The sequence below is a fragment of the Lemur catta genome, chromosome 17, assembly GCF_020740605.2.
Source record: "Lemur catta isolate mLemCat1 chromosome 17, mLemCat1.pri, whole genome shotgun sequence".
In the NCBI taxonomy this organism is placed as follows: Eukaryota; Metazoa; Chordata; class Mammalia; order Primates; family Lemuridae; genus Lemur; species Lemur catta.
In genome coordinates, this window is record NC_059144.1 from 41,032,347 (window position 1) to 41,047,100 (window position 14,754).

Consider the following 14,754-nt stretch of genomic DNA (forward strand, 5'->3'; position numbering starts at 1 on the left):
TGTGTGTGTGTGTCTCATGAGATGCGCCCAGGCTGGGTGCCTCGGCCTCCATCAGCCATCCCAAGTCATAGAGAACCGCCCACCCCCACCCCTCTTGAGCCGAGGGAAGAGACAGCTGCCCATCCCGCATTTGCTCCTGAGACAGTAAGTATGTTTGAAGAGTTCTACTAGCTTACAAGCTGTGTGACCCTGGGCAAGTCACTGCACCTCTCTGAGTCTGTTTTCTCATCTGTAAAGTGGGCATAACCATGTTCTCTCCACAGAGATGCTGGGAGGAGTGGAGATGCTATGTCTGCTGTGCCCATTTTAGGCATTTAAAGGGTACTCAATAAACAGGACCTAATATTAATAAAAATACATTATTTACCATCATATTAAAGATTTGCAGGCAATTTCTCTCTCTCTTTTTTAAGAGACAGGGTCTTGCTCTGTTGCCCAAGCTGGAGTGCAGTGGCATGATCATAGCTCACTGCAGCCTCCAACTCCTGGGTTCAAGCCATCCTCCTGTCTCAGCCTCCTAAGTCACCGGGATTATAGGTGTGAGCCAGAATGCCCAGACAATTTTTCTTTTTAAGCTGCTTTTTTCTAAAATTGAGGCAAAGGCAAGTTTTCATCACTGATCTGTTTGTTCAAAGGGTGGTGCACCCAGGCTGCGATGGACAGTTTGTCTTTAGACCTTAGCTGGTCCCCACCACCTCCTACGATATCACTTCTAAGAGTTAGAACAGGGTCTGCAACTCAAATGCCTTCAGGGCCAGGAGTGACTGTGAATGGAGAGTCAGACCACATCAGAACCCTGGGGAGCCAGAGAGCACATGCCCCGCGGCTGCCACCCAGCCCTGGTCAGCGGTTACCTTCGGGAACATGGGCCCCGTGTGGCCAGATCTACCAAGTTTTCAAGCGAAGCCAGACATTTTGGATTAACTCTCCCAAAGATATGACAACTAAGGTAATTTTTTCAGGTGAAGGCCAAACAAAACACGTCTGCCCAGCGCTGGAGCGTCTGCACTAGCGTGGATGACACTGGCACCTCCTCTGTGTTGGTCTGCCCAGTCCCCGGAGCTGTCCCATCAGGGCTGCGTCTTCCTTAGCTCCCTACCTGGGTCTCTTGACGCCAGTAACTTTAGAACAGAGCCCAGTGTTCAGAGGGCGCCCCGGCCTCGGGAAACCTGCATTTTCTCAAGTCTCAGTGTGAACAGAGCGATGTGGGAAGTGTCCAGCGAATGGAGCTCCCAGGGAAGCAGATATTCTAAGGGACTCCTTTGGCTTTAGCTAACTTCATAGTAACTGGGGGACAGAATAATTTCAATGCTGGGTTCTGAGTGGCCCCTCTGTGGCCAGCACCTGCTCCAGCTGGACAAGACCTGGAGCACATCAGTTGTTAAGAACTTGGCAGGTGACCACTCTGGGAACTGGGGGCATGGCCGTGAGGGCTCCTTGTTCTGCCTTGTCCGTGTTAGCTTCTGCACATAGCACAGGCACAATGAGCTGGAAGCAGAAAGAGCCTGATTTGGGAATAAAACTTTACAGCAGAGACTCCATACAGCTTCTGACGTCTCTTCTTTGCTCTCCTTCTCTTGGCTTCCCCTCTTTCCCCTGCCCTGGCACAGCCTTCTGGGAGAAAAATGGGGACGTGGTGATGCTGGCACCCACACCCAGGCGGAGTGCAGGCAAGGAGAGCCGGGCCGGGCCGGGGCGGGCGGGTGGAGGGGCGCGCGGAGGCCCGTCTGCGCCCCCGTCTCATGGCCGCATGCGGTAACGGACGGGCACGTCGTGCTCCGGCTGCATCAGCCCGAAGCCGTACCTGCTGAGGTCAAACTCGGGCATCTCCACGGCCGCGTCGATCAGCTCCAGGTCCAGGTGCGACAGCACGAGGAACACAAATCTGCAGAGAGGTGGCGTTGAAGGTGTGAGAACGAGGCAGGGGAACAATGGCTTCCTTCTGAGTCCGACCCCAACCCCCACTTTGGGAAAAGCGAGAAGAGGAGGGGAGAGGGGAGAGCAAAGGCAGTTGCAGCTTACCCAAAAGCCACGGGCTCCCGCACCTCTGCCAGCACCCTGTAGGCCAGGCAGACCCGCGGGGAGTCCAGCTAAGGGGCTCTGAGCGGAAGTGCCATGAGTCACCTCCCCATCAAAGCGTTTAGGAGCCGGTGTGTGACTCTCCAGCCTCCCCTCCTGCCTGGCAGCTGTGCAGGCTTCACGTTGAGATGGGGGAGCCGAAAGACGGAAAGAGCCTGGCCCTTGAGTCTCTGTGTGGAGGGGAGAAGCCCCTCAAACCCACAGCCAACGCTGTGCAAGTAGGAACTAAGCCTCTGCTGGTAGAAGCCACTGACACTGGCGGTCCTTGTCCCAGCAGCACAGCTGAGCTTATGCTGGTGAACACAGTGGCTCTCCTGGTCCCTCTTGCCCATCCCCATCCCCCCGTTTCACCAAACTCCTGGAACCCCCACTGGCTGTCCTGGCCAGGGCTGCTGCTAGCCCACAGGTGCCTGTGTGAGATCAGAGACAGACACGTTCTCCCAGGACATTTCACTGCCGTCTCTGAGAACTGCCCTACAGACCCGGTCTGCGAGAATGAGCGCTCTCTACTGCCATCTCCTGGGCAACTGTGAATAGACGAAGCTGCCTTGTCGATGATGTAATCAGCGCCCCCCAAACTGTGGGGCCGGCCTGATGGATGTTAACTGGTTCCTGCCCAGCCGTCTTATCTTACTTGCCACTGCCCGCGTTCGTAAGAGTCAGGAGTGTATCTCTTACGACTCTGTGTCCCATCACTGTGCCCTACCCCACCCAGGTCAGGGCTGAGCATCTGGCAGGGATTCTTTGGCCGTAGTGAACGAGTGAAGAGAGGGACGTTCACGCTCTGGGCAGGAGACCTGGGAGTGACATGGCTTTGCCAAGTTTCTTTCCCGCTCTGGGTCTCAGTTTCCCCCTCTGGTCAAAGAGAGGAAAGGTCGATGGATCCTTCCAGCTCGGATGCTGCAGAATACTAGAGTGTGAGTTCCTGGGGGATGGAGGGTCCTGTGCCCGCACCTGCATCTGAATCCCGGCGTCTCTACCTCCTAGCAGCACGGCTCTGGCACATGATTTGACCTGTCTAGACTCAGTTTTTTATTTATTATTATTTATTGTTATTTAGACACCTCACCTGGATAGACTCAGTTTGAGACTGATAACCACCTGCCAGGGTTGCCATGACAATTAAGTAAGATAAAAATAACAACAAATTAGCTAATTTATTGAAACACGATGTGCCAGACACCTGCTAAGCATTCAGCGGCCACTATCTCTTTTTATCTGTTCAAAAACTCGATGAGGCAGGAACTGCAGTCAGTTCTGCTCTAACACTTGTTTTGAACAAGTGAATTTGTCCCAGAGTGATCGACATATTAGGGCATGATTTGAACATCACAAAAAGTCCGAATTTGCTCATGTGAGATTTCATTTGCAAGGAACACAAGGTGAACACTGAGAACCACACCCAGCTGAACCTTGCTGTGCAGAAATCCACAAAACATATGCACGCACAGACCTACACATCTACAACTGTATTTATTGTAGTGCTTACATACTTCTTCACCATTCAACATGTGTAAAACTATACTACCATTTTTTGTTGGGTTCTTATCTTTTTTATGTGTCACTCATGATGTTTTTGAGTGTTGGGCCCCAGCCTCCTTCTCCCCATAATCCCTGTGATTTTTTTTTGCACAATTTTACATGGTGAGGTGATTTTTAGGAACACCTATGAGCTGTACTATATTCATAAGCAACTGTATTATGGTCTCATTGTTGGGAAAACTAAGGCCAAAAGGATAGTGTAATGTGCCCATTCACTTAGCACTGTAATAATGATATTATAATATCTGCACATTAATAATGTTATTAGTAATTATGATAATAATTAACATTTATCAAATGGCTACAATGATCCAAGCAGTGGGTTAAGAACTTAGAAGGATCCAATTCATTTATCCTGACACCCCTGGGATGTACTTATAATCAGAACCCCCATTTTACCATTGAGGAAAGAGAGGTTCCAAAGGTCACCCAGCTTACGATCACATACAGGCTAGACAGAGGACTGGGCAGATGTCCTAACCCCTGATCCAATCCGTTTGTAATCCTGGGTGCCACGGCTCTAGGGTCCAGGGAAGAGAATGTATGAGGCTCTTGGCCTCGGCAGGCGTCACAATAACCAAGTGGGAACAGTGAAGTTCAGCCAGTTCCTGCCGCGAGGTTCTGAACATGCCACGGCAGCTGCAGACGGACAGCTATGGTCAGCTGAACGGAATGTCCAGTGCGTGGCATCCAACACCAGTCTTAGAGGGAAGAACCTGCTGCCAGATCTAATCATTTCAAAAGAAATCAGAAATCGGACTTTTTACGTGAGTTCTTCTGATCCTTGAAGGTTAGCGCACATTAAAAAGACACACAAATAAATAGATTTGTGGGTAGGAGACAGCTCATGTACTGTCCGTTTGGAGCCTCTGCCCTGAACCATTCTCCTGGCCGAGCCCCTCAGCCTCGGGAGAGAAGGGCAGTGCCCCCGCGCCACCCCTGCCCGGCCCCACTCACTGTTTGATGCTGTTGGTGGCGTAAGTCCTCCCCAGGCACTGATTGTGCCCTGCCCCCCAGGGCATGCTGTAGTTCTTCAGCCGTTTGCCATCCTTGTAAAAGTCTTTCTTCTCTGATCCGTCAGGGTTCAGGAATCGGTTGTATTTAAACACCTGAAGTAGGAAGAAGGTCCATTTCTGACCCCACCCCCACTACAAGCCTGCACCAAGAAAAATGTCTGAGGCCGTTCATCACAGCCGTGTTGACAAGAGAAAAACTGCAAACAATGTAAAGGTCAATTGATGGAGGACTGGCTAAAAAATTACTGCAAAAAGTTTGTGTGTACTGATGGGGAAAGAATCTGCAACTGGCTGCTGCATGAAAAAAGCAAGTCTTAGGATGGCATGTACTGTATGATCCTATACACACACTGATCTATCCGTGCGTGTGTGTATGTCTGTAAAGGCATAAAACAGCTTAAAGCTGCGGTTCCCAACCCCTGGAGTGCACCCCAGTACGGGTCTCGGCCTGTTAGGAAAACAGGGAACAGGGCCGCAGGTTCCGCCTGAGCTCTGTCTCCCTCCCCGACCTTCCATGGAAAAACTGTCTTCCATGAAACGGGTCCCTAGTGCCAAAAAGGTTGGGGACCTCTGACTTAAAGGGCACACTCCCAACAATGGCTAGGGAACTCAGGAACTGAAGAGGAGGAGAATTTTCTTTTTTTGCTTTTAAATATACATTTATGTTTCTATTTCATAAGTATATATTATTTTTGTAATGTAAAACAAAGAAATTAAAAATAATTTTTTTAAAAAGGGAATGCCAATTTCCTTTGTTTGTACTGCACTCTGGTAAGGCAAGGACTGTATCTGAGCACACAGGGCTCCGCATGGAATAGGTGCTGAGTGAAAGAAAGATGGGTAGAAGGATAGGTGAATGGACCAGTGGATAGAATGATAGATGGAAGGATGGGTAGATGGACAGATGGATGGATGGACAGATGGACAGATGGATGGGTAGATGAGTGGGTAGATGGGTGGATGGAAGGATGGGTAGATGAATGAATGGGTAGATTGGTGGGTAGATGGGTGGGTGGATGGATGGATGGGTGGGTGGATAAATGGGTAGATGGGTGGATGAATAGATAGCTAGGTGGGTGGGTGGATGGATGGATGGATGGTGGATGGATAAGTGAGTGGATGAATGAATGGATGAATGAGAATGTAGCATGGGCCTGGCACACAAATAAGCACTTAACCTATTAGCAATTGGGAAAGTTTGCCCCATCTCAAAGCTGGGGGAGAGGGAAAAGTGTTGGGAAACTGACATTTATAACATTCTGAAAAGAAGGAAAATCGCTCAGCTATTGCTTACAAAGCACTCTGCGTGTGCCAGGCACCCTGAAAGCCTTTTCTTACACGATCTCATTTAGTCTTCCCGACAACCCTGTGAGGCAGGTGCTGTAACAAGGTCCATCTCACAGGTGAGGATGCAGACACTGGCAGGAGAAGCAACCTGGGCCAGGTCACGCAGCAAACTAAGGGCAAGGCCGGGCTGCGGCCGACATCTGGCAGATCCCGAAGTCGTTGACTTTCCCCCACAGTCCCCAGTATGACCAGGCGCCCCTGCCATTTACCTCCGGGTCTGTGTAGATTTCTGGGTCTTTCTGGGGACTCAGGAAAGGGAAGAGGAGGAGGCGGTCGCCACGTCGCAGGTTGAATTCTCGCCCATCTGCCATGGGCATGGCCAGGTCCGCCACAACCTCGCGGGTGATGAAGGGCGCAGCCGTGAGCCGGAGACTCTCACTCAGCACGCTGTCTGCAGGGGGTGGGTGCAGGAAGGGTCCACAGGCTGTCCCCTCACCCACTCAAATGCCACCCCGGCTCTCATTTTACAGCGGAAGATGAAGAGGCTCAGAGAGGGTACGTGCCTTGCCCACAGTCACACAGCAAGGTGAAAAAGGCCAGAGGATGAGATATGATCTCTGTCATCCCTCAGAGATCCTTGAATGTGAGGGGATCTGGGTGTGACTCCAAGAGAAGCTGTGAGGGAAGGTGGGAGCTACACAAATATCATAAGGCTGGGGAGAGAGTGTGCCCATCAATATTTGTTTCCACCTACCCAGCACATATTCCCCTGGTTTTCCTCTAGGGTCCACCCCCTCCCACTCTCAGGGGTTGGGCTGTTGATTCTACACTCAACTCCGGGGATTGGGCTGTAAATGGCCAATCAGAGCATCCCTCTGAGCCCTGTGACTGTTTCAGGATGGGCACATGACCCAAAGAGGGCCAATGAGATACAGTCTTGGGACTATTGGTGGGAATGTCGTAAGAGAGGCACAGCCCCACAGAGCCAAGAGCAAGTCGGCCTTGAGCTGCTGGCAGCCATCTTGCCAGCCTGAGACTGAAGCCAACCCAGTGGGAAACGGCGATGAGAGATGGAGAGGGACTGAGTAGTCCTGATGACATTGTTAAAGCACCTGGATCCATCTGTGCCTGAAACCAGTCCCTCTGGACTGTTTAGTTACCTGTGCCAAATAAAATCCGCTTTCCACTTTAGCCAATTTAAGTTAGGTTTTCTATCACTTGCTATCAAAACTCTCCTACCGAGACCATGAGTCTTGGGCAGCGGAGACGGGGGCATGGAGATGCCAGGTTACAAAGATGGGAGGCTCAGGGAAACCCTAGGTCAGAGGACATTGTCAGACCCTGGAGGACAGGAGCCCATGTTCGGGGGGTGGGGTCTGGGGGAGCCCATGATGACCGGTCTTAGAGGCTATCTTGGAGGGTCCGACATCTCACCAAGCACAGGCGTGCTGTCCAAAGCCTTCTGTGGGAGGGCGGTCATCTGCGAGACAGGCTGCTCCGCCTGCCAGAGGATCTGCTCGAGCTCTCCGCGGACGGCAGCCAGGGCCTCCGGGTTCTTGAGAAGGAAGAGCAGGAGCCAGAAGGCAGCGGGACCCATATTCCCCTGCAATGAGAAGGAGCCCCTGTTACACCACCGGGAGGGCAGAGCTGACTGGTCTATGCCATGGACACAGCCCTGGCCCAGGCGTAGGAACCAGCAGGCCTGGGCTCTCTCCCCTGCCAAACATCTGGCATGACCGTGTCTATCTTCAGCCTCAGGACGTGGCCAAACCGCTCTGTGGCTTTGGCCTGGCCCAATACCTACATTGAGGCCACTCCTGGCATCTCTGACCATGAGCAAAGTCACTGATCTGAGATCACACAGGTAATCGTCATAGCTAATCAGCAAAAAATTGTCAGTAATAAGAACAGGGTGTGTCAATTAAGACTACTGTTAGTATCTGGGGACGCCTGCCCTGCACCACTGGCCTGAGTCTTCACCATTCCCTACAGCCATACTCCTTACCACGTGACTTCGCAGTTCCTCCCACTAAAGAGGCAGTGTGCATTTCCCCTGCCCCTTGAATTTGGGCTCAGCCATGGACTTGCGTCGGCCAATAGAATGAGGCGAAAGTGACAGGACAACAGTTCTAAGCATAGGCCTTAAGAAACCCTGTGTGTTTCCACTTGCCCAGCGAGCCCACTGGTCCCACGAGGAGGATGAGAGACTCGTGCAGCAGAGCTGAGCCACCCTGCTGAGCCCCATTTAGACAGCCAGACTCACAGACCTGAGTTAAATAAATGCTCACTGTTGTATATTCCTCTGAATTTTTGCAGATGTTTGTTACACAACAATAACTAACTGGTACAATACCTAAGGATTTGCTTCCAAATATAATCATTCTTATTATAGTTTGGGATGCAGTATTTCCTTATATGCTTCATAGGTTAAAATTCTATTCTCACTTGAAGAATAAATGTGTTTTGTACACATAAACAACATAACAATACGTATACATTTAAAGTACACAGTATACGTGTACAATAAAGTACACAGCAATAATCAATGATGACTGTGAGAGCCATTAATTTCTTGAACAAATTTTTGTTTCTGGAGACAGGGTCTCGTTCCATTGTCCACGCTGGAGTGCAGTGGTGCAATCGTAGCTCACTGCAGTCTTCAACTCCTGGGCTCAAGTGATCCTCCTGCCTCAGCCTTCTGAGTAGCTGGGACTACAGGCATGTGCCACCATGCCTGGCTAATTTTTTAATTTTTTGGTAGAGACAGGGTCTCACTATGTTTCCCAGGCTGGTCTCGAACTCCTGGCCTCAAGCCATCCTCCCACCTCAGCCTCCCAAAGTGCTGGGATTATAGTGTGAGCCACAGTGCCTGGCCTGAACAAAACTTATTTAAAACTTTCCAATAGACAAACAATTAGGAAAATGGATAGAATTTCTTGCCCCAAGCCTTCAGCCTTGGCTGAAAATTTTCATACACATTTGTGCCTCAGCTGTTCAACATGCGGCTGAAATGTATATAGGGCCCACTTTAGGGAACCAGGCATGCATGGAAGAGCAACTAACCTCAATTTGGGGAAAGATTTTTGTCTACTATAAATGTCCTATTCAATCATAATAATGGAATATTAAATCGCCATTAAATATCATGTTTGCTCAGCCATGGGTAAACATGATTCATTGCAGACATAACTGCACATGGGCAAAAGGACATGCACAAGGATATTTACTGCAGTGCTGACATAAGAGCAAAACACTGGAAGCAACCTCAGTGTCTATCACTAGGAGACCAATGAGACTCACGATGACCCATCCACAGGATGATGACACAGGAAGTCGTTATAGAGAACCCAGCTCTGTGTGCACTGATACGGGATCACAGCCAAGAGCATGGATGCGTGCAAGCAGCAAGGTGCAGGATGGGGCTTGGTGCGCTGCATCGTGTTTGTTTGAAGAGGATACGAAGAAGCACAGGCCGTCTCTAAGAGGCACAAGGTCGCTGCTGGAACAGAAGCTGGGAGGACTGGAGGACGGGGAGTGGGAGACTGATTTTCTTTGCATAGATCCTTTTAAATTGCTCGAATTTTTTAATGGATATACTAATTTTAAATGAAACAGAAGGGATCTGAATGATTTCTATAGTGACTCCAGGGACATGAGAAATGTTTGTGACACAGTATTAAAGCAAACAAAAGGCTGAATTACAGGAACTGCATGATCTTAACTGCAGAAGAAAAATATGCAGGGAAAGGCTATAAAGAAATGCACCAGAGCATCGAGGAAGGCGAGAGGATTTGTCTGCTTTTGCTTTAGCCCCGTGAATTCGGCATCAAGGAGGCGCCACATTCCCGCGCTCAGTGTTTCCAGCAAGCCAGCCGGTGTCAGGCCTGTTACCAAGAAGGAAAAGGAAGTGCTCCCTGGCTGCTGCCCACTGCCCGGCCCTGATATTTGTCAAATAAACATCTGTGTCCTTTTGTGTCGGGGGTGGGGCTCCAAGACAGCGGGAGGTGGGCTGGAAGAGCCCTGGGGCGAGACCAGGCAGAGCTGGTTCAAATCCCACCTCCCCACTTCCTGCAACTCTGGACAAGTCCCTGTCCCCTCTCGGTCTCAGGACCGTCCTCGGTAAAACAGGGATAAGAAAGCCCACTCCCGGGCTGGCTGCAAGGGTCCACTGAGACCAGAGTGGGTGCTCAGAAGTGGTTACTCCTGTCCCAGGCTTCTCCCGGCTCTGAGAACAAGCAAGGCTCAGCCCCTCCAGCCCTCAGGTCGGCCTGAGACAGCAAGGTTGCTTGCCGTCCATCACTCAAACAGCCTGGGAAATGTGGGGAATAAATAATTCAGCACTGGGTTAGCTCAGCGCCAAGGCCACTTTGTCTTGCCCTGATGGTCGGATGGGGCCACCGCTCGTTAATTACCAAGCAGGAGTCAAACACACAGGCACTGGGTTACCCTTGCTTGCAGGAAAAAGCTGTGGCAAGTTAGGGAGGTGACCAAGACCACCGTGCCCCAAGCCCAAAGACGTGTGTGTGAGTGTGTGTGTGCACATGTGCCTACCTGACCATAAGATCCTGAGTTCACCAGCCTGGAGGTTGAGCTTTCTCCTGTGGGGCCTTGCCTCAGTTTACTCAGGAAGGCATGTCCCATCTAGCCTCACTCCCTGCTACTGCAGCCAAACTCCATGACCCGCAGCGCTTCCTCTGTTCCACCTTTTCGGTGGCGGCAGTGGACCTCCAGGGGCTACACCCTTGGTGATTCATGGGCACCATCTTGTCACCTCTGGCCCACAAGGTCCCTCTAGGGGGGGGTGCAGGCACCTGCTGCCCCCGCCTGCCCGGCATCAGCACCCTCGCCCCTGGGTAGCAGCACCCACTTTCCTTGGAGAACTACCTCCACTTCGCTCTCGGTCTGTCCGGGGCTGAGCATCCGTTCTGGACTCTGGGTGTGGGCTGTGATCCACTCAGAGGGGACATGGGACCCAGGCTGGGCCATGGAGTGTCAGGCTTGGGATGTGTTCTAGCATGCATGGGGAAGGGAAGTCCTCCTCCTCTGGGGCTGCTAAATTTCCTGGAGCTGCCACCGACCAACCACACAAGGGGAATCGCTGTGGGGACGAAGCTGGCACAGAAAAAAGGAGAGTTGGGGCAGGGGAGGCACGGTCACGGATCATCTGTCTTTTAATTTTGAGATTAAAAAAATTTAAAGAAAATAAAAAATACCCCAATTATAAAAATGACATGTTAATGTAGGCCACAAATCATAACAAATGTAGCATCCTGGCGGGGGGATGCTGATGTGGGTGGGCCTTGTGGGAAATCCCTGGACCTTCCTTTCAATTTTGAACCTAAAACTGCTCTAAAAATAAAATCTACTTAAAACAAACAGAAATCTGAAGTGCAATGTGATGCCCTGGACTGCATCCTGGGAGAGAAAGAGGGAATCATGCAACACTGGGGACATCCTAATAAAGCCTGGACTTCAGTTAACAGTCGGGCCCCAGGGCTGACTCCTGGCTTTGGTAACGCACTGAGGTTACGTAACATCAGGGAAAGGGCAGGGATTTTTGTCTATTCTGCTCACCGCTCTAACCACAGCTTCTGCAAAGGGGCGGCACACACGGGGCCCTGGTAAATACTTGTTGGGTGCGTGTATTGAGCACTTGCTACCTGCCAGGCTCAGTTACAGAATTTCACACGCATTGCTTCCTTTCATCAAGCCATGCCTTGAAGAAGGTGCTGGTTCCCCATTCACAGATGAGTAAACTGAGGTCCTGGGAGGTTAAGTAACTGACTCGCCAGGAAGTGGCAAAATCAGGATTTGAATCCAGGCCGGAAGTTAAGAGAATTTGTGCCCACAACCCCTGGGCTTCATGGCCTCTGGCTCTGCTCTCGGGACTCTTGCAGGGTTTCCCACTTGCCTGAGCTCTGCATGCTGCCAACAACTCAGCCTCAGAGGACACCCTATCCCCAGCTCCTGCCCAGCTCTCCTGGCCCTGCCAAAGGCTGTCCCTGGACTTTCTGTCACTCAAGCCCCCCAGCCAGCATCCAGTTCTGCTGACAGAGGTCCTTTCTGCAAGGGGTTCTGGGGACAGTTTGGAGCGCCAAGTCATCTCTGCCCATAAATATGTTATTAGGCACTAATGGGGACCACCTGCTGACTAAACCCAGCCCCTAGCCCTTGCCAGCCTCTGCCTGCAAGGACAGTTAATGGGCCTGAGAGGAAACTAAAAATAAGCTGCAAGTCGATGGAAGAGCAACCAGAAATGTCAGCCTGTGCAACTGTCACCGCCCAAGTGGGGCCAAGAGAAGGGGGCACAGGTCAGGGTCAGGGCTGAGGGCAAGAACCAGGCCTGGGGACCTGCGGCACCCAAGGCTGTCCTCTTTCTCTCATGCCAACATCTGGTCCATTACCAAACCCATCGGCTCTGTCTTCTCAAAGTCTCTAAGATCTACCCACCTCCCTGTTACCTCCACGGCCACCACCTGATTCTGCCACCTCTGTCTCCCCTTTGCTGCCCCTGCTTCTGCCCTTGCCCCCAAGATTCTGTCTCTCCTCTGCTCAGAACTCTGCAAGGGCTCCCGCCTCACCTGGAGAAAAACCCCAAGTCCTCACTCACTAGGACCCACCAGGCCCTCCTGCCTCTTCCCTTGGTCCCTCACCCTCTCCCTCACTCTGCTGCAGCCGCACGTGACTCCTGGCTGTGTGCACACACTCAAAAATGCACATCTCCATGCACAGTCACTTGCATACCTGCACACGTGCACACTCCCATGCACATACACCGGTGTGCACACCCACACACGTGTCTGCATGTGCCTGACAGCACATACACACACACATGCATTCACATGCACAGCCACACCTGCACACACCCACTCGCAGGCCCACGCCCACCTGCGTGGCCCAGAGCTGCAGCACCAGGGCCCGAGCCTGCATCTCCTCTGACACGCCCATTTCCTCCAGGTGCTGCAGGTAACTCTCCAGCCATTTGCTCCGGTGGGCCCGCGTGGCCAGCCTGGCTGGGGACAGCAGCTTCCACAGGCGACCTTTGATGCTGCATGCGCGGTCCTTATCCCCTGTAGGGACAGAGCATACAGAGGGTGGGGGGTGGGTTACATATTCACCTTCCCCCTAAGGGCCTCCCAGCCCTGACCTCCCATGAGGCCACGGGTCTTTGAGTGTCACTTCATGGGGGTGGAGAGTTCCTGCAGGGGAGAAAGGGACAGGCCCCCAGCAGGACACCCTTGCCTGTCATCTGTCTCACCCCCAGTAGAAAGCAGCAAGGGGCCTTGTCTCTCGTAAGTGGGAGCCTTGTCTGTCTTACTCACCTCTAGTTCCCGGCACCTGGCCATAGCAGGTGCTCAATAAATATGCATTAGCTGAATGGCGTTTATTTAAGTAGCAGGGAAGGAGCACTCAACACTGAGCAGCACTCCCCCTTCCTGGGCCCACTCCCAGAGGTGGGGTCTGGATAAAACCAACTCCTGAAATGTGATCACAGGAAGGCAGCCAAAGCTCTAAATGGGTAGTTTATACAACGTGGGGGGTTCACTATCAACGTTCACCAAAATCGATAAGGAGAAACGTAACTATTAATATTTCATTTCCAGCCCTAATTATTTCAGTATTTAGGTTGACAAAAAAAAAAAAAAAAAACCGAAACAAGAGAAAATTTTAAAAACTTTCACACTGGGGAAAACGGGGGCTGGCTGTGTATTTGGGACCACAGTAGAACTTGGGCTGCTGATGTGTTTTAATTCGTGCGGAAAGGCCTGGCGCTGCTCTGCCCAATGTGGCAGCCACAGCCAGAGGGGGCTGCTGAGCGTTTAAAATGTGGCTGTCCCCAAATGCAGACGTGAGTGTGAGGTATACACTGGATTCCAAAGTGTTAACGTGAGAAATAAAACATGCAATATCTCATTAATAACTTTTATATTGGTTATACGTTAAAATGCTAATATTTTAGATATATTGGGCTAAATAAAATATATTATTAAATCTGATTTCACCTCTTTGTTTTTCTTTCTGTTAGTGTGTCTAACAGAAAATTGAAAACTACATATGTGGTTTGCATTCTGTTTCTACACAACAGCACTGGTTTCGAAGGATAAAACCAAACCGATAGCAAGGCTACCTCAGGGAAAAATTTAGAGGGAATGTGGTCAAAAAAGAATTTCCCTTCTCTGTAATATTTGATTTTTCTTAAAAAAGAGTCAAGGGAGCCCAGTGAAGGAGCCACACCCTCAAGGAGAGTGCCTGACCTTAAACAAGTCACCTCACCTCTCAGCACCTCAGTTTTCCCACCTGTCCACTGGGATAATAAGAGAAGCCATCACACAGGGTGACGTATGGATTGAATGCATTAGCTTCTAAAGCACGCAGGGGACACCTGGCACAGGCCTCATAAACGTTAGCTATATTATTAAATAACAAAACCTGATGGATATTAGCAAATTATTGGTCCAAGGAGAATGTGTTCACGTATTGCTTCTATAATGAAGAAATAATAATAAATTGTGAAATAAAGAGCACCAAGTTTGAAGCCAGAGAGAGCCACGTTGAAATCCCAGCTTTGCCCTCCCTAGCAGGATGATCTTGGGCAAACCACTTTGAATCTCTGAGCCTCAATTTCCCCCATCTGTAAAATGGGGGCAACCTAGCTCATAGGATCAGTAGGAGGATTGAAAAAGATCAAACACAGAACACGCTTGCTATTGGCAGGAGTGTGGTGAGTAGTACTTGCTACATTCTCGCCACTCTTAACAAGGTATGATTTCTCAGCCTCAGTGCAATGATGCAACGCCATGAATCAGAGCTGCCAGGCCCATGGCCCATG

The 14,754-nt window shown here is 50.8% G+C and overlaps 1 protein-coding gene across 1 annotated transcript in view; it reads right to left on the reverse strand.

Moving 5' to 3' along the window:
- Positions 1-506: 506 nt before the first annotated feature.
- The window catches only part of PTGIS (prostaglandin I2 synthase), a 32,121-nt gene continuing 17,873 nt past the window's right edge, over positions 507-14,754 (reverse strand). The window contains exons 6-10 of the mRNA XM_045529246.1: positions 12,813-12,994; positions 7,359-7,527; positions 6,194-6,375; positions 4,579-4,730; positions 507-1,885 (exon numbers count right to left, since the gene is read on the reverse strand). Coding sequence (XP_045385202.1) covers positions 1,741-1,885; positions 4,579-4,730; positions 6,194-6,375; positions 7,359-7,527; positions 12,813-12,994 — 830 coding nt within the window. The 3' untranslated portion in view covers positions 507-1,740. The remainder of the gene's footprint in view (positions 1,886-4,578; positions 4,731-6,193; positions 6,376-7,358; positions 7,528-12,812; positions 12,995-14,754) is intronic.